Here is a 19,512-nt window from a genome sequence, read left to right on the forward strand (position 1 = left end):
CATTACATGTTTTCCATGTAATGGTTCATTTAAAATTCCTGAAGCTTTTCCTTTATCTTTGTCTCCTACACCCCCTCATGCATTGAAAAAACCCCTCACATTTGTTGTACTTGAAAGCATACAGGCTATTTACCTTGTAACTTTGAGAAGTAGATAGCACAAAGCAATATCATTCCCATTTTTATAGGTAAAGTTTAGAAAGGTGAAATTACTTGTGCATGGCTCACAGATCCAAGTGGCAAAGTTGCTCTGGAATCTCTTCTGCTCTAGTGCCATGCTTCTGTTTGGTTGTGAGTCTGTTCTTCATTTTCAAAACACAACTTGTATTAAATTTAGGGAACTTTCCTGGGTAAAATGAAGTCATAGTTTTGTATTAATGGAGTTGTTGGGCCTTGTTTTAGATATACCAGGTAACCGTATATCAGGCAGAGGAGAGTGACACGGACTCCTTTGATGAAGACCCTGAAATATCCTTAGCTGTAAGTATAAAATTCTGATTTCCTGTGACACACAAAAAAACATGACAATGAGGTATGAATTTAGGATTAGGGTTAGAAAAATGTATCTACTCTTTTAAGAAATAAGGAATTTGTGAAAGTTATTTTATTTTTAACATAACAGTATACATCAATGACCTAAAGCTGTTGCCTGTTGCTACATATTTGTTTATTGGAATGTAATTAAAATTTTTTTCTTAAATGATCACTTTTATGTCTCACATATAGCATTTCCCTCTCCATTAATTAATTAGAACAATTTTGTTAATTGAACAGTATTCTTTTGACTTCTTACTTGGTTAATATTGCTAGTTTTTCCTTCTAAGAATTGGTAGGAAAGTATATTTTCTTATGATAAATAGAAGAGATTATGAAGTCAGGTATACACTGATTATAGGGACATCTGTGTTTACCTGACTTTAATACTCTCTTCCTATTAAGAATAAGAAAAAGGGTGCAGTGGATAGAGCACCGGCCCTGGATTCAGGAGGACCTGAGTTCAAATCTGGCCTCAGACACTTGACACTTACTAGCTGTGTGACCCTGGGCAAGTCACTTAACCCCAATTGCCTCACCCCCAAAAAAGAAAAAAGGATAAGTAGAGAAGGTGGCCTGGTCACTTCATGCTGAGGGCAGGGGATGATAGGGGACGGACACAGTTACTCTGTAGTATCTTTGTGCCAGGAGACTTTGAAGGAAAGTCAGTTTAACTGACTTTAAGGGAGGACATGGGCAAGTAAATTGAAAAGGCCTGGATGAGTTGTGATTTGTGTTCCTGTTATAAACACAATAATAATTTGTGGCTTGAAAAGATATATTTCAATTTTATTGTAATGTTGGAAAACAAAAACTAGAAAATTACAATAATTTCATAATATTCATCTAGTTGAGGTCAAGTTGAATGAAATGTTTCAGATAATGTACTATATAGAAAAAATTTGAAATACATAGTCCACGTAGCAGATCTCTCAATAGTTTTATCTCATCTTGATAATAGAAATAATAACATCATGTACTCTTACGATTTTATCCATCTTTTTGTATATTATGTAGCTCCAGAATTCATTTAGAGGCTTGATTTAATGCCTTTTCCGAGGGAAATTTGGGAAAGCTTAGGCTTCTTTGCTTCTCTCCACCATCTTGGCTCTATACCTCTCTTAGATTTCTTTTTTGGGGGGGTGAGGCAGTGAGGGTTAAGTGACTTGTCCAGGGTCACACAGCTAAGTGAGTGTCAAGTGTCTGAGGCTGAATTTGAACTCCTGAATCCAGGGCTGGTGCTTTATCCACTGTACCACCTAGCTGCCCCCACCCCTCTTAGATTTTAAAAGAACTTAGTGAAAACTATTTTGTAACATTTTATGACTTCTATTTTATGATTTCTATTTTAGTATTATAGGAGCATTATAGACATAGCATGCTTGGTTTTGTTTAGATGATGTGCTTTAAAGTAATCGCTTTGATAGTTTAGTTCATTGAAAATAGGGACCACTGCTCAGTATATCAGGATACCTGTGAAATACATATTGACTTAATTTTAAAATGTCATGTGTTTATTTGGTAACATTTCCCAGCTACATTTTAATGTGGTTCATTCAGGGAGTACTTGGGAGTGTTGTGGCCCATCTATGAGCTATCTGTTTGATGCCTCCGGTCTAGTCTCTAAACTTGATTGGTCAGAGTCTTGCTTTCAGCCACCAGTTATGACTGCATTGTTTGTATCAGTCTTGCCCTAATCTCCTGCTTCTCTTCAAACTTAGCCTTATTAGTTTGTTAGTGACTTCGGGGTTCAGGTTTTTCTTGTTCTTTTAATTTACATTGTCATAGTTGTATGCATGGTTCTACTTATCTCTCTATATCATTTCATGCAGTTCTTTCCAAGTTATTCTCATAGTCACTATTTCTTACTGTATAACACTATTCTGTTATTTTCATTTACCACAATTCAGTTATTCTCCATTCAGTGGACACTCATTTTGTTCTTTGTCATCACAAAAAGTGCTAAATATACATCTATATATTGACTAGCCTACTTTTCTACCTGTATCCCATACTGTTTCCCTTCATGGACTCAATGCTTCAGCTAAACTGGATTATTTGGTGTCTCTTAAATGTGTCTTGTACTTCATTGCCTTTGTTCAAGCCATTTCCTGTGCCTGGCATGTCTATGTAGCTAAGTGGTTCAATGAATAGGGCACTGGGCCTGGAGTCGGGAGAAGCTGAGTTCAGGTCCAGCCTCAGCCTACTCATACTAATTGTATGAATCAGGGTAATTCACTTAATCTCTGCCTGCCTCAGTCTTCCCAGATATAGATGGGGAGAATAATAGCACCTACCTCAAAAGGTTGTTGTGAGGATCAGATGAGGAAATATTTGTAAAATGCTTAGCACAGCTCCTTGGCATATAGTAGGAGCTATATAAATGCTCATTCTTGTCCCTTCCCTCCCTCCTCACTTTTAAGTTTCTGTCCATTCTTTACAATTCAGTTTAGATGTTCCCCCATTCATAAAGCTTATCCTAATTTCCTCCAGGGGTAATGACTTTCTCCCCTCAAATTTCACATATCACTTGGTTATAAAATTTTTCCTTAATACACATGGGTATTATGTACTTTTTGCAATCTAGTAGTATGTGTCTTATGACTCCTAGAGTAACTTTATGAGGGCAATGTTTTCTCTAAGCTTCATATCTTCCTTAGGACCTTCCATAGTGCTGTGTGTACTGTTAGTGCTTCACTTATTTATTGTCTTTAGTTAAGTAAGGCATTTGAGAGGTAGAAAATTTAGGAAGTCTATGCATGTTTCATGAGGGGAAGATGCAAACTTGATATTGAACTTATGTGAACAAAAGCGTGTGCTCAAAATAATGTAAGGCGTTCTTGGATGATGGTAAACTACTTTAGTAGAGTGTCCATATTGGGGAAGGAAGGGAAATAAAATGGGAAAGAGGTCAAATTGTGGAGGACTTGGAATGGGGTGCTAAGGAGTCTGGACTCTTAATGTTGTAGGTAGTGGAAACCATTCAATGCTTTTGAATAAGGAAATGACATGAAAACTTTTAGGAGTATTCATTTAGCACTAAGATGCAGGATGGATTGGTGAAAAGCTCATTTAAATGATTTCATTAGTCTAGATATAAAGATCCTGGATTATAGCCAGCAGTAGGAAATGGGAAGAATTTTTGAATATCTTGCTTCAAAGGAAGACTGTGATGACTGGATTTGGGGGTAGAAGGAAATGGAAGGAGTCACAGGTGATTCCATACCCTTGAGAGTTTGGTACTATGAGCAGAAACAGGGAGTCAGGAGGGGAGTCGATTTTTATTTATCTCTATCATCCCTCCTTGATTCCCACCTCAACAAACACCAAACCTACAAAGTCTTACATTAAAACTATTTTTTCCTGTATTCTTGTTTCTCCTAAGATGGTAATGAAGACCCTTCACTAAGGTCCTCCTCTAATGCCTTGTTATAGTTTTAGTATACAGGTGATCCTGAATTTTCAACAGTTATTCCAGTGAGACTCCAGCACTAGCAAATTCCTACCAAGGTGAAATGTCTAGGCCAAGTGTGAAGGACTTAGTAGTTTTTTCTGTCAAAATGAACCCAGTTAAATTAAGAGACGTTTTATCACCAGAAGTGATAAATTTGGGAGAACTATAATCACTCATTAAACCTTGTGCTAAGGTGTAGTATTCTTTTCCTTTTTTTTTTTTTTTCGGTGAGGCAATTGGGGTTAAGTGACTTTCCTAGGGTCACACAGCCAGTAAGTGTTAAGTGTCTGAGGCCGGATTTGAACTCAGGTCCTCCTGACTCCAAGGCCGATGCTCTATCCGGTGTAGTGTTTTTTAAAGTAACTTGCTCAGGTCACACAGAAAAGTTTAAGAGGCTGGATTTCTGACTGCAAGTCAGCATTCTGTCCACTGCACCATCTTGATACCAGGAGATAAGAGTAAGAGGAGCTGATTTGCTGAAGGAATAGGAGAGTGAGGAATTAGAATATTCCTGAGTAGGGGAAGTATCTACTACATGTCTAAGGGCCAGGCACTTGTTTGGCACTGTGATGGATAGTAAAAATTAGAGGGGTCTTGCATTTTGGCCTAGTAGGTTAGAGGGCATGTATAACCCAGACAACAAATGACTACCATTCAAGGCAGTAAGTCCTGGAGACTCAATGGATAGAGCTCCAGCCCTGTAGTTGGGAAGACCTTAATTCAAATACTTCCTGGGCAGTTAATTTAATCTCTGTCTGCCTCAGTTTCCTCATCTCTAAAAAAGGGGATAATAATATCCTATCTACCTCCCAGGTTTCTTGTGAAGATCAAATGAAGGAGCAGCTAAGTAGCTCCCTGGAGTCAGGAGAACCTAAGTTCAAATCCAGCCTCAAACTAGCTGTGTGACCCTGGGCAAGTCATTTAACCCTGATTGCCTCCCCCACTTCCCCAAAAAAGATGAAATGAGATATTTATAAAGTCCCTTGCAAACCTTATGTCCAATACAGCGAGAGTGTGCCCACATGGATGAAATCATAGCTCTTTGAAGTATAAGGAACACTAAAAGTTAGACCCAGTGTTTAACAAGAAGAGGAAACACTGTTGAATTACTACTGCTTATCTCTCTGTGACAATGGCCTCTACCTATTCCAAAATAGTTTCTCTTTGAAACATGCACTTACTGAATGTTTTCGTTTCACTTTGTGCCTGAAATGGCTCACTAGAGACTCATTTGAATATTTGCAAGCCTTTTGAAAAAAAAAATGCTCAGGTTCATTATCTTGCTTTAATTCAGGCTTTCTTCTTAACACAACTTGACAGTTGGAATAAGAATTTTGTTTAGGGTGAGAGGATCATAGGCAATTTGGGGACATGAAGAACATTGGAGCACTCATATGAGTTGGGGATAGTATAGTGAAAGGCCAAGGGGTTTCACATTAGGACCCATAAGGAGAGGAATTACCAAGAGATGAGAGAAAACTGCGTAATGGTAATGAAAAGGGTGTCAGAGACAAGTTTCACCTAGGGCTAACCTCAACAGTCAAAGGAACTACAGGATTCGCTAGATGACTTTCATTCATAATTCCAGCCACCCTCTCAGCCTTCTCCACCTCTGTATTATTTGGTACTCTCAATTTGGTACCTGGTATTAGTAATTAGACTGTTTTATAGATAAAGTAGACTTTTCTGAGTTGGGTCTGGGAACCTTTTTCTAGCATTATTTCTATGAGAACATTCATTCTCACTTTCAAAAAACTGATTTGTAAGAATGAACACAAACCATTTGTAAGGTGGGAATGGTCTAGGAATATAATTTGGCTAATTTCTCATAAATTGCCTTTTTGGGGGGTGAGGCAATGAGGGTTAAGTGACTTGCCCAGGGTCACACAGCTAGTAAGTGTTAAGTGTCTGAGGCCAGATTTGAACTCAGGTCCTCCTGAATCCAGGGCTGGTGCTCTATCCACTGTGCCACCTAGCTGCTCCCCCATAAATTGCTTTTGTCTCTTATTTTATAGGAAAAAAAAGTGTTTGTGGGGGCAATAGTTGTTAAAAACAGATTCTTCTGAACACTGCCCAATAAAAATAGATATGGTAGCAGATGCCTGTTAAGAGATCCTTACAGGGGGAAGCTAGGTGGCGCAGTGGATAAAGCACTGGCCCTGGATTCAGGAGTACCTGAGTTCAAATCTGGCCTCAGACACTTGACACTTACTAGCTGTGTGACCCTGAGCAAGTCACTTAACCTCCATTGCCCTCCAAAAAAACCAAACCAAAACAAACAAACAAACAAAAAAAAGAGAGATCCTGACAGAAATGGATAAGGATGGATCCCTATTTAAAAAAAGGTCTACAACTAACAGAATTAGAATGTCTCACCACAGAATTGCCAAAAGGTGAAAAGACCACTTACTCACAGTTTCAGGTTTGAGAAGTCACTAAGATTTAAAGGTAGGGTAAAATTTGAAATGTTGTAAAATAAGCTACAATATCTTTTTACTATTATGAAATCTACTTTTTAGCAAACAGATTGAATAAATTGGTATGACCAGCTTTGTTATTCCTAGCCATTTAAAAACTGTTTTACTTCTTATTTAATTGTAGGACTATTGGAAGTGTACTTCCTGTGATAAAATGAACCCTCCACTTCCACCACATTGCCACAGATGCTGGGCTTTGCGAGAGAATTGGCTTCCTGAAGAGAAAGGTGAAGTGTCGGATAAAGGCAAACTAGAAAGTCTCACACAAGGGGAGGAAGAGGGCTTTGATGTTCCAGATTGTAAGAAAAATAAAATGAATGACTCTCAAGACTCATGTATTGAGGAAAGTGATGAAAAAATAGTACAGATATCAGACTCCCAAGAAAGTGAGGATTATTCCCAGCCATCAACATCTAAAAGCATCATCTATAGTAGTCAAGAAGATGCTGGAGAATTTGAGAGAGAAGAAACGCAAGACAAAGAAAAAAGTATGGAATCTATTCTTCCCCCTAGCACAGTAGAGCCCTGTGTCATCTGTCAGAGCCGACCAAAAAATGGTTGCATTGTCCATGGAAGGACAGGACATCTTATGGCATGTTTTACGTGTGCTAAGAAGCTGAAAAAGAGGAATAAGCCTTGTCCAGTGTGCAGGCAGCCAATTCAAATGATCGTGTTAACTTATTTTCTCTAAATGTGATATACTAAAAGTGAAATACTTAAGAATATTCACACCTAGCTACTGGAATTTATTTAAATTTTTATTTTTGTATATTTTTTTTCTGGGAAAAGAAATACTTTAATTCATTTTAGTTACCTAGTGTAATTTGCTTATGGGAAAGAATTTTTTTATTCTCTTCCTTTAGGGAAAAAACCCTTTGTTGTTATTTTTTCCATTTTTAAATATTATTTTTATTAGTTTTCATCTGTATTATTTTTAGAAGTATCCAAGCATACTGGATTGAGTACTGGTCTGGAAAGATCTAGGTTCGGATACCACATTGGACACTTAAAACTATTGATCCCAGATTAATCATTCAATATCTTTGTGCCTTAGTAAATTCCTAGGATTTATCTGCTAAGTCAGATAACTTGGGAGTAAGTCATAGACACTTGGTATTGGCTATCTTGAAACCATAGATGCAATTTATTTTGAAGATTGTTTCTGTTAGTTAAATAGTTACTGTCTTCTCTAGTTTTGGTGCTTTTTGAAAATTTTAATGTAAACTCTAAATTTAATAAATATTTAAGTTTAATACAGTCGATGAAAGGTGGTGATGATTCATGAAAATGCTTCTTTTTGAGTTGCAAATAAGTTACTCTTCAGGTTTCTGATTCTTTGAAGCTTTATCTGTTCTTAGGTCCACAAATCATAGAAAATACCTGCTAGGAAAAAGCTGATAGTTTTTATTTGTTACTTAGAGATCCTTTGCTATTGTGTACACAAACAAAAAAAGATGGCATTATCATTTGTAGAGCCTGTTGTCATGAGTTCTTTGTACATTTCTTTGGCACCAGGACCACACCAGGCAGATCCAGTAAGTGTCAAGTGTCTGAGTTCGGATTTGAATTCAGGTCCTCCTGAATCCAGGGCCAGTGCTTCATCCACTGCACCACTTAGCTACCCCCTAGGCAGATCTTTTTAAGGGCCTCAAGTACTATTTCGTATTGATCCTTTGAGTGAATACTAGCTTACCACAGACTTTTTTTACACTTAAAAGTTAGAATTTGAATTGGGAAATATCTGTTTCTGCCAAGTTGAAAGTAATTCAGATGTGACTCAATATATTATCTTGTTCTGGGTACATGGCTCTGATGGATGAGGCTAAAAAGGGTTAACAGACAACCTAAGATCTCAGCTCTAAGACCCAAGCTGTGTAATTTAAGATTCTAAATGTGGATTCTAATGTGTTCCCCCAGTTTGGGGGAAACTGACTAAAAATCACTGATAAAACGAGTTTAGGTTTTTAAGGGTTTATTGGAAAATAGAAAGAAAAAGATTGAGAACAGAATTCTAACAGCCTGGCATTCCTATCTTTCCTCAAATCTCCTGTGAAGTCCTCTGCCGCCACCACCATCAAGTCCGGAAGCCAAAAGGGCCAGCGCTCCCTGCGCAGGCTCCCTTTCCTCCTTCCTGTCTCCTCCCAGACCATAGGAGGCTCCTCCAGTTGATTGGCTGGTAGACTTGATAGACAGCACCCATGAGCAAGCGTCATTTCCTGACGCCAAGGAAAAGCCACAATGCCTCTGAGGCATTTTCCTCATGGTGGAGCTTTCCCACAGCAAGTCTCCAGTAGGTGGCGTCATTCCAATCATTACAAAGCTCTAAAAGGGGCTAATAAATAACCTATCAACTGTAGCTAGAAGGGGCTAGCAGATTACTTTAAGACTTGGGGTTCTTATCAACCAACACCATCAACAGAGACTAACTAGGGACCATTAACCATTAATAATAGCCATTAGTATTCCTAGATGACAGGACACCTAGAAACCAGATCTTAAGGAAAGAGATATCAAAAACACAGAGACCCTCCAGGTCTGACAAGTTTAAACATGTCTTCAGGAACATGTGTGGTTCACCTTATGATGAGTAAACCCCAAAAACACACTTCCAAGGAAAAAGGTACCTGCCTGGGGGGGGGGTGTCTTAGGACCCCAGGAAGTCCAAATTAGGATAAGACCTCCCCTGTACCTCCTTAAGGAGATTAAGATAATGAGAAGATAACCTACTTTTTCTCACTATAAATATTATCATTTTCCTCTCCCTATTTGAGTCACCTCTCTGGTGTTCTCCCTGTGGTCATCAGTCTTTCAGTAAAACTTGGGAAACTGAGTCACTGAGTCTTATAATTCTTTGGGATGCCTCGTGATTAATTTGATCAATTAAATACATCCTCCACATCAGCCCTAGGTAGGTATCTAGGTTGGTTTTTTTTTTTTTAGTGGGGTTTGTTTTTTTTTTTTGGTGGGGCAAAAAATCATCAAGGTCTGAGGGTCTGAGGTTGGATTTGAACTTAGGTCCTCCTGAATCCAGGGCTGGTGCTGGTGTCTAGGTTTTAATATATTAGGGGCCAGTTTTAGAAACTTAAATTCAGAAATTACACAAATGAAAGCATATTCTTACAGAATCTTTAAATTTTTTTCAGGCTGCCAATAAAATATTTACTAGATTAATATTGTAATTAAACCATTTACCATATGCTTGATTTTAATGTTTTAAAAGTTGGGGACACCAGTCATGATTATTTAAAACATTAACATGAATTTTTGCTTTTCCGTGCTAATAAAGGTGTTTTGATCAACTGATCAACTTTTAAGATTTTGGATTAGGGGCACCTTTGAAGTAAATACATTATGATTTGTTTTGGGGGGAGATTTGCCTTGATAATTATTGTTGCTTAGACTGTGAATTCCCTGAGCCACAAACTAATTAGCTGACTGGAAAGCTAATTCAGATTTTAAAATTTATTGCAAAAATTCACGTGACTAATTGAAAGTTGATTATAAATACGTTTGTGGAAGTTAGTGAAGGAAATAAAATGTCCTAGAGCCCGTTTCTGTTTGTATTGAAGAAGATTGGTAGTGAACCAGATAGCTGAGATCCAGATCATTTCTGTAGAAGGTCTGCTTCAGCTCTGATTCTCAGCCTGGGCCCATTTGGTATTCATGGGTACTGTTGGTAGGGGTCCAGACTGTTATGTGTAACAGTGCCATTGACTACAACTGGGACTGGAATCAGACAAAGTGCTGCAGCTTGTACCACTCAGTGGCACTGCCCTTTGCTGGGCTCACCATTGCTGATACTGGCTGCTTGGTGCTAAAAATGGCAAGAGTAGACACACCAGACAGGGAGCTAGCTGTGACAACGGGTGACAGTTGGCCTGGTGGGGTCAGAGTGGTGAAACAGGCAAGGACAGGACCAGAATAGGAACCTTATGTGAAGTGGCCTGGTCAGGATGGCATTCAATTCAATATACATTTACTAAATGCTTTGATTTGCACAGCACTTTGCAAGGTACTGAGAAGAAATGTTTAAAAATAAAATAGTCCCTCTCCTCAGAGACTCAGGTACACTAGAAGTTTTAATGCAATTTAGAATAAGGGATTGGAGAAGGTGATGGGGTACCTGAGGTGCACTGAGGATTCTTTTAAATTGAGTTCTTTTTTCCAAAATATGTGTAAAAACAAAATTTTAACATTAATTTTTAAAAAACTTTGTGTTCCAACTTCTCTTACCCCTCCATTCGCACCCCCCACCCACAAGAACTCAAGCAATTCAAAATCAGTTATACATGAGTAGTCATGGAAAAATTCCCATATTAGCTAGTTGTGAGAGAAAACAGTCAAAAAACCCAAAACTTCAGATTAAGGAATTGTCAAAGAGGAAATGAAAAAAAAATTTTTTTAAATGTGTTTCCATCTGTTTTCAGATACTATCAGTTTTTTCTCTGCAGATGGGCTGCAATCTTCATAAATCTTTCAGGGTTATATTGGATCATTACCTTGCTGAAAATAACCACATGCTTCCCAGCAGATCATCCCCCACTATTGCTGTTACTTTGTATACAGTACATTTCACTCTGCTTCAGTTCATGTAGGTCTTTCCAGGTTATTCTGATAGTATCCTGTTCATCATAACCTTTATGTAGTACCTTAAGCTTGACAGAGAATTTTCTTCATAAAAGCCCAGCAAAGTAGGTACCATATGTTTTGCCATTATAATCAATCATCATAACTATTTCCCTCCATCCCACTCCCTTCCCATGACATTTACTCTATCTTCTTTTTACCTATTCCTCCTCAGAGGTGCCTTACTTCTGACTATCCTCTCCCTCACTCTGCACTCCCTTTTTTCACCCTTCCTTCCTTATCCTCTTCCCCTCCTATTTTCCTGCAGGGTTAAATAGATAGCTCCTCCCAATTGGGTATGAAAGCTACTATTCCCTCCATGAGCCCACTCCAATGAGATCAGGGTCCCTGAGCTATTTCTGTGTTCTAAATTTTTCTTCCTCCTTCCTCAACCCTCCCTATGAGATCAAGCAATTCCATATGTCATATTGGTGCAGTAATGCAGAACATCTTCATCTTCCTTGAAAGTGTTTTGCTTTTTACTGCTCTCTCCCCGAATCTGCCCTTTCCTCCTTCCCTTCCTCACTCCTTCCCCCCCCCGCAAAAATATATCACTATACCTACTTGAGTATGTATGTTAGTCCTTCTTTGAGCCAATTCTGATGAAATTAAGGTTCACTCACTCCCCAACTCCTTCCCCCCTTCTACTCTCCTCCATAAGTTTTCTTCTTGTTTCCTTCATGTGAAATACCTCTCCCCAGACCATCTCTCCCCTTCTCCCTCCCCCAGTTTATTCCTCCTACACATCAACCCTATTTTAATGATGTCATCATGGATTAGTTAGGTGGCACAGTGGACAAAGCACCAGCCCTGGACCCAGGAAGCCCCAAGCCCAAATCCAGCCCCAGACATAAGACATCCCACCCTGTCTGCCCTACAAAGAACAAAACAAATGCTTTACAGATATCATCCCTTCACATTCAGTTCAGCCCTGTCTTCTGTGAATTTCTTACTGAGATAGTTCTTATGATTTCAAAGTATTATCTTTCCATGTAGGAATGTAAACAGTTTGATCATTTAATATCCCTCATGAAGTCTTTTTCCTGTTTACCTTTTTATGCTTCTCCAGGATCTTGTATTTGAAAGTCAAATTTTCTATTCAGTTCAGGTCTTTTCATCACAAATGCTTGAAAGACCTCTTTCTCATTGAAATCCCATTTTTGCCTCTGAAAAATTATACTCAGATTTGCTGGGTATGTGATTTTTGGCTGAAGTCCTAGTTCCTTTGCTCTCTGGAATATCATATTCCATGCCCTTCGGTCCTTTAATGTAGAAGCTGCTAGATCTTGCTTTATCCTTACTGGAGCTCCACAGTATTTGAATTCCTTTTTTTGTAGCTGCTTGCAGTATTTTCTCCTTGACCTGGGAGTTCTGGAATTTGTCTATAATATTTCTGGAGGTTTTCCTTTTTGGATCTCTTTCAGGAGGTGATCGGTGGATTCTTTCAATTTCTATTTTAGCTTCTGCTTCTAGAATATCAGGGCAATTTTCCCTCACAATCTCTTGGAGGATGGTGTCTAAGCTTTTGTTTTGGTCATGGTTTTCAGGTAGTCCAGTGATTTTCAAATTATCTCTCCTAGATTTATTTTCCAGGTCAGCTGTTTTTCCAAGGAGATATTTCACATTGCCCTCTATTTTTTCATTCAATTGGATTTGCTTTACTGTGTGTTGGTTTCTCATAAGGTCACTAGCTTCCATTTGTTCAATCCTAATTCTTAGGCAGTTATTTTCAGCAGATAGTTTTTTAATCTCCTTTTCCATTTGGCTTTTCAAACTGTTGACTTTTTTCTCATGACTCTCCTGTATTGCTCTCATTTCCCTTTCCATTCTTTCCTCCTTTTCTTTACATCTTTCTATTTCTCCTACTTTCTCTTCAAAGTCCCTTTTGAGAGCTTGCATGGCCTGAGACCAGTTCATATTTTTCTTGGAAGCTTTGGATGTTGGAGCTTTGACCCTGTTATTATCTTCTTCTGAGGTTGTATTGTGGTCTACCTTACCCTCAAAGAAGTTTTCAATGGTCTTCTGCTTTCTCTGCCTACTCATCCTGGCTTACTATTTCTTGGCTCTTAACTCCTTCTTCTTTCTTTCTTTCTTTTTTTTAACTTCTTCTTTCGCTGCTTCCAGAACACACTGTTCAAGCTACAGCATGGCCTGGGGGATGGTTGGGTTTCTCAGCCTGCCTGGCCTCATTTTCATTTGATTTTAAACTCTCCACTGGGGGTGGGGGGCTGCGGGGGGCTGCGGGGGGGGGGGCTGCTTCTCGGCTCCACTCCTGTTCTCAGCTTCAGACGGTCCCAGGTGTTTTGGGTTGAAGGGGGCCAGGCTTTAATCTCACCTGGCCTGTTCTCAGGTCTGGAGATAACCTCAGGCCTACTTTACTAAGCAACCAACCAGCAAATCTTTCTGTGGTGTGGTTCTCAGCTTCCAATGAGACTGCTACCCTGCTCCCCTCCCCGACCTGGGCCTCCCATAGCTCAGGATTTCTTCCTGGTTCCCCGCTGGGGTAGGACAGTCGAATCCTTCCCCCCAGTCCACTGGTACCCCTGCAGTTACCCCCCCCCCCCGGGCCAGCCATTCAGTCTGACTGCATGCTCGGTTCCAGAAGATGCCAGTGCTGCAACCGATTCAAAGGCACTGGGGCAAATTCCTCTGGCAGGTGTCTGGCGTGTTGGCCCGATTGCAGGGTTAGGCTTTATTCGTGGCCCAGCATGGCCCCCTGAAATCTATCTATAGCTGGAGAAAACTCAGCCCATATTTTTGTGTGTTTTTCTGCCCAAGGATTCTTTTATTGCTATTTTTGGGGTGCTTGTATCAGGAGCCCTGTGGGTTTAATGTCTTTCCTCTGCCATCTTGGCTCCGCCCCTGCACTGAGGATTCTAAGAGAGACAATTGTGGGAGAGTGGATGGGTGGGTATTGAGGTGGGGATGTAGTCTAATGTGGAACCACATATAGAATGTGTTATGGAGAGAACTGTAAAATAAAGCTGGAACGTTAGAGCTTAGACTTAATCTTTGATTTAGAAGGTATATTTCCATACCTTATGGAGTGGCCTTGGGGTGTTATTATATATATATATATATATATTTTTTTTTTTTTGCAGGGCAATTGGGGTTAAGTGACTTGCCCAGGGTCACACAGCTAGTAAGTGTCAAGTGTCTGAGGCCGGATTTGAACTCAGGTACTCCTGAATCCAGGGCCGGTGCTTTATCCACTGCGCCACCTAGCTGCCCCTGGGGTGTTATTATAAATGTCAGTCACCTTTGGCGCAGTCCTGTGAAATAATTCTATCTTCTCTGTCTAACTAGGATTAGTTGGGGGTAGGGTTGGATGCTGAAGACATGGGAGTTTGCTATATTTAGAGGCCTCATGCCTCTTAGTTTTTGCTGACAGCTTTAGAATCCTCATACAAATGAGTATTCAGTGGAAATATCTCCAAATTCTTTTTAGGGTAATTTTTAAACACCTAAAAGTTCTTATTTATACAAAAACTAAGCTGTAGGTATCAAATGTTACTACTATGGCTTTTTTTTTTTTTGGTGAGGCAGTTGAGGTTAAGTGACTTGCCCAGGGTCACACAGCTAGTAAGTGTTAAGTGTCTGAGCCTGGATTTGAACTCAGGTACTCCTGACTCCAGGGCCGGTGCTCTATCCACTGCACCACCTAGCTGCCCTTACTATAGCTTTTTAAAATGCCCACATAAAATTTTTAATTTGAAACTTTGGTATAGGAGACTTAGATGTAAATGAAATTCACATCACTTAAAAAACACTTTAGTATAGGTATTACTTGATTGGGATTCAATTGTGCATGCCAATAAGTAGTGGTTAAACCATAGAAAATAGAACTAAGGCAGCACTAGGAATGACAAAGGATGGCAGATTTCTACTTAATATGGAGGAAAATGTCTTGACAACTAGAGTTGTCTAAAAGACTGCCTTGAGTGATAGTTCTTCATTGCTGGAGGATGGTGTAGATAGCATTCTCAAGCTCTTAATTCCATGATTGCAACATAAAATGGTCAAAAGGAGAGCAACGGGGGGGTGGGGGGGGGTGGGGGTGGGGGTGGCTAGGTGGCGCAGTGGATAAAGCACCGACCCTGGATTCAGGAGTACCTGAGTTCAAATCTGGCCTCAGACATTTGACACTTACTAGCTGTGTGACCCTGGGCAAGTCACTTAACCCCCATTGCCCCGCAAACAAAACAAAACAAAACAAAACAAAACAAAACAAAACAAAACAAAACAAAACAAAAACAAAAAAAAAAGGAGAGCAACAAAACAAAGCTAATTAGAGTATCAGTATGAATATTCAGTTGGTTCTACTCAGCTTTTAATAGCTATGGAACAGATGTATATGTGTGTGCATGTGCATGTGCTTGGCATGGTTGTATATATGTATACATATGCATATATACACACAGTATAGGTTTTTGTTTTTTAAAGTAATTTATTAAGTATTATTATTTATTAAATGTTATTAAAAGCACATTTCTATAGGAATAATACCATAAAATGAATTGGGGTAAAAATGGAATTGTAATTGATTTGGGCCTAAGAAAATTTTCAATTTCAGTCATTTTTCTACTCCACCTCTCCTCTTGTGGAAAAAACAAAGCATATGCATAGTCAAGCAAAACTGATTCTTGCATTGGCCAGTTAAAAAAATGGTCTTAGTTTGCACCCTGAGTCCATTACTTTTCTGCCAGGAATTAGGTAGCAGTTTCATCATGAGTCTTCTGGAAGTGTGTTTAGTTACTATGTTGATATGAGCTCTTTAAGTCTTTCAGACTTGTCTTTACAATGTTGTGAATATATAATTTTTTTTCTCCTGGTGCTAGTCACTTAACTTTGCATTAGTTCATAGAAGTCTTCCTAAGTTTCTCTGAAATCGTCCCCTTTGTCATCCTTTTTATATTTTTTACAGCACAGTTGCAATTCCATTATATTCATATACTATCCCAGTTGGTGGGGATTCCCTTAGTTGCCAGCTCTTGGCCAACACAAAAGGAATTGTTATATTTTTTGAGCATTTGGGTAGTTCTTTTATCTCTTTGGACTATAGACTTAGTAGTCATATTGCTGGGTCAAAGAGGATGCACAATTTAATAACTTTAGGGACTTGGTTCCAAAGTACTTTCCAGAATGACTGATCTGGGAAAAGTTTTACCAATAGTACATTAATGGTCCTGTGTTCCTACAGCCCCTCTAACATTTTTATTTTCTTATATATTTATATTCTTTTTAATTTGGAAAAATTAACATGACCTTCTTTAAAAATCTATCTTTAATGCTTCATAATTAACTAAGGGTTAGACTATATAGTTTCTGGGGTGGCTTCCAACTCTGGTGTTCTGTGATTGATTGTAAAAGACATTTAAGATCTGTGCTCACAGAAAGAAGGGACTGGACTTTTCATTCTCTCTTCTGTACCATTCTCCAGTGGTCTCTTGGACATATGCATTGGAATGTTTGTACCAGCCCCTGAAACTTATAAGGTCCATCTCAACTTAGATTCACTGCCCTCGCAAAGCTGGATGGGCCTGTCAGACCTTGGCCAAGGTTAAACTAAGTCATGTTTGGGAGTCTGTGATTCCACTCCATGATTATTCTTACCTTTGCACCAGTCTTTGTGGAATTCCCTTTCTCTTTGTCAACTGATCCACATTGTAGTTTCCTCATTCAGTCTGACTCTTCATGGCCCTGTGAACCATAGCTCACCAATCTTGTCAATGGGTTTTTCTTGGCAAAGATATTGGAGTTTTCCATTTACTTCTTCAATGGATTAAGGCAAACAGAGATTGTGACTTGTTCAGAGTCACACAGGTAATAAGTGTGTGAGGATAATTTGAACCTCAGGTCTTCCTGATGCTGGGCCCAGTGTTGTGTCTGCTGAGCCACCTAGCTCCCTCATTAAACTCATCCACATAGCTTACTTCCAAACCAGGTTGAAAATTACTCCAGGATTCATCTGTGTATAATAGATTTCTCCAACCAGATTTTTGGGGCCTACAGTATGTCTTCTCTTTTATCTTTATCCCAATACTCTATATACAGTAAAGACTAAATAAAGGATAGAGTAATAATATAATTTCTGACATAATTGAAACATGCTAACTTAGCACTATATAATTTTCTCAGAATGATAATTAAAATATTTTATTATTAAAAAAACTTGTATAAAAGTAGCCTTGCATTCCCATATTTGAAAATTTCTTTTCTTTGAGTTATGTGTGTTAAGGGTTGTGTGGGATACTATGTGCTAATTTGCTTGTTCTACACCAAAGGATGAAAAACTGGGTAATGATGAACTCTATTAGAAATGCGTGATTTGGGGGGCAGCTAGGTGCTGCAGTGGATAAAGCATTGGCCATGGATTCAGGAGGACCTGAGTTCAAATCCGGCCTCAGACACTTGACACTAGCTGTATGAGCCTGGGTGAATTCCTTAACCCTCATTTCCCTGCCAAAAAAAAAAAAAAAAAAGGGAAAAAGAAAAGAAAAAATAAAATATAAAGTGATTAACAAAACTATCTGTATTGGGCCCAAAATATAAAAATAAATCAGAAGGACAAAATAGAGATTCCAGATGCCCAACACAATATACATTGGAGTTTGATAAGACTATAGGGGGAAAATATCCATTATTTAACAAATGTATTTGGTAATACTGGTTTAATGACAGGGTGAGAAATGAATTTAGACCTACATCTCAAAGATCTTGATGATCTTCAAATGGAAAACATACAAAAAACATACAAAACATACAAAAAAGAAAATGGAGTAAACAGGAACTCTTAGCCACATAATGTAGCCACTTAGCCACTTTCCCGGAAAGTAAGGAAAATTTGATAGAAAAATTATATCTTAACTATATAAAGAATTGGTAAGAAATAAATGGTCAGGGGCAACTAGGTGCTACAGTGGATAAAGTACCGGCCCTAGATTCAGGAGGACCTGAGTTCAAATCCAACCTCAGACACTTAACACTTACTAGCTATGTGACTCTGGACAAGTCACTTAACCCCAATTGCCTCACCAAAAAAAAAAAAAAGCCTGATAGAGACAGGAAATGGTTGAAAAGTGATGCTATGTTGTCTACTGATTGAGTATTTTTATTTATGTATTTTTTTGGTTTTGCAGGGCAATGAGGGTTAAGTAACTTGTCCGGGGTCACACAGCTAGTAAGTGTCAAGTGTCTAAGGTCGGATTTGAACTCAGGTCTTCCTGAATCCAAGGCCAGTGCTTTATCCACTGAGCTGCCCCATATTCATTTATTTAAAACATAAATAGGTACAAAACAATTTTAATTGATAGAACATAAGTTTCTTGAGAGTAGTAGTTATTCAGTATCTGTATCCTCAGAACCTAGCACAGTGTCTGGCACATAGTAGATGCTTAATTAATGGTTGTTGATGGATTGAATTTGTTATATTGACGTTTTTACTATCTTAATAATTAAAAAAAAATTGCTTTACAGACAAGTATGGTAGTACGTGTCTGAATTCCTTGCTACCAGGGGAAAATGAATCTGGTGCATTCAACTTGAGTTCAGATAGTCTGAACTAAAGCCTATCTGGTGTCCCAACAGTCTAGCACCAATATGATGAGCCCCCAGGTAGGGTTAGGATGGGGCATCGGGCTACCTAAAGAGGGCGTTAGAGGCAGAGTAGGTTAAAATTTCCATGCCTATTGGTAGTGGAAGTAGGGCTCTTGCACTTCCAGCCTGGGAAAGATAGGAAAAGCCAGGCTCATAAATTAAAAGATGGGGGCAGCTAGGTGGCGCAGTGGATAAAGCACCAACCCTGGATTCAGGAGGACCTGAGTTCAAATCTAGCCTCAGACACTTTGACACTAGCTGTGTGACCCTGGGCAAGTCACTTATTGCCCCACCAAACAAACAAAAAAACAAACAAAAGAAATTAAAGGACAACCTCCCTCCACCCCCAACTTTTACAATGTTAAAGCTTTTTCTGGAATATCTCAGCAAATAAAAGACTTAAATGGGGGTCAAAGGTACCCTGTGAAACCTAATAAGTTAATCTTTAGAAACCAATCTTTGTGTACACTTAATTTTTTTTTTTTTTAGTGAGGCAATTGGGGTTAAGTGACTTGTCCAGGGTCACACAGCTAGTAAGTATTAAGTGTCTGAGGCCGGATTTGAACTCAGGTACTCCTGACTCCAGGACCAGTGCTCTATCCACTGCGCCACCTAGCTGCCCCTTAAATTATTATTATTATTATTATTATTTTTTTTTTTTTGCGGGGCAATGGGGGTTAAGTGACTTGCCCAGGGTCACACAGCTAGTAAGTGTCAAGTGTCTGAGGCTGGATTTGAACTCAGGTACTCCTGAATCTAGGGCTGCTGCTTTATTTACTGCACCACCTAGCTGCCCCCCTTAAATTATTTTTAACATTAGAATTGC

At 39.0% G+C, this 19,512-nt stretch overlaps 1 protein-coding gene across 3 annotated transcripts in view; it reads left to right on the forward strand.

Annotated features, from left to right (window-relative positions):
• The window catches only part of MDM2 (MDM2 proto-oncogene), a 32,296-nt gene extending 24,551 nt beyond the window's left edge, over positions 1 to 7,745 (forward strand). For all 3 annotated transcript variants that reach the window (XM_043965384.1, XM_043965383.1, XM_043965382.1), the window contains 2 exons: positions 402 to 479; positions 6,589 to 7,745. In XM_043965384.1, the coding sequence (XP_043821319.1) occupies positions 402 to 479; positions 6,589 to 7,155 (645 nt within the window). In that variant the 3' untranslated portion in view covers positions 7,156 to 7,745. The remainder of the gene's footprint in view (positions 1 to 401; positions 480 to 6,588) is intronic.
• The last annotated feature ends 11,767 nt before the right edge of the window (positions 7,746 to 19,512 follow it).

This window comes from Dromiciops gliroides, chromosome 5 (genome assembly GCF_019393635.1).
Source record: "Dromiciops gliroides isolate mDroGli1 chromosome 5, mDroGli1.pri, whole genome shotgun sequence".
Lineage (NCBI taxonomy): Eukaryota > Metazoa > Chordata > Mammalia > Microbiotheria > Microbiotheriidae > Dromiciops > Dromiciops gliroides.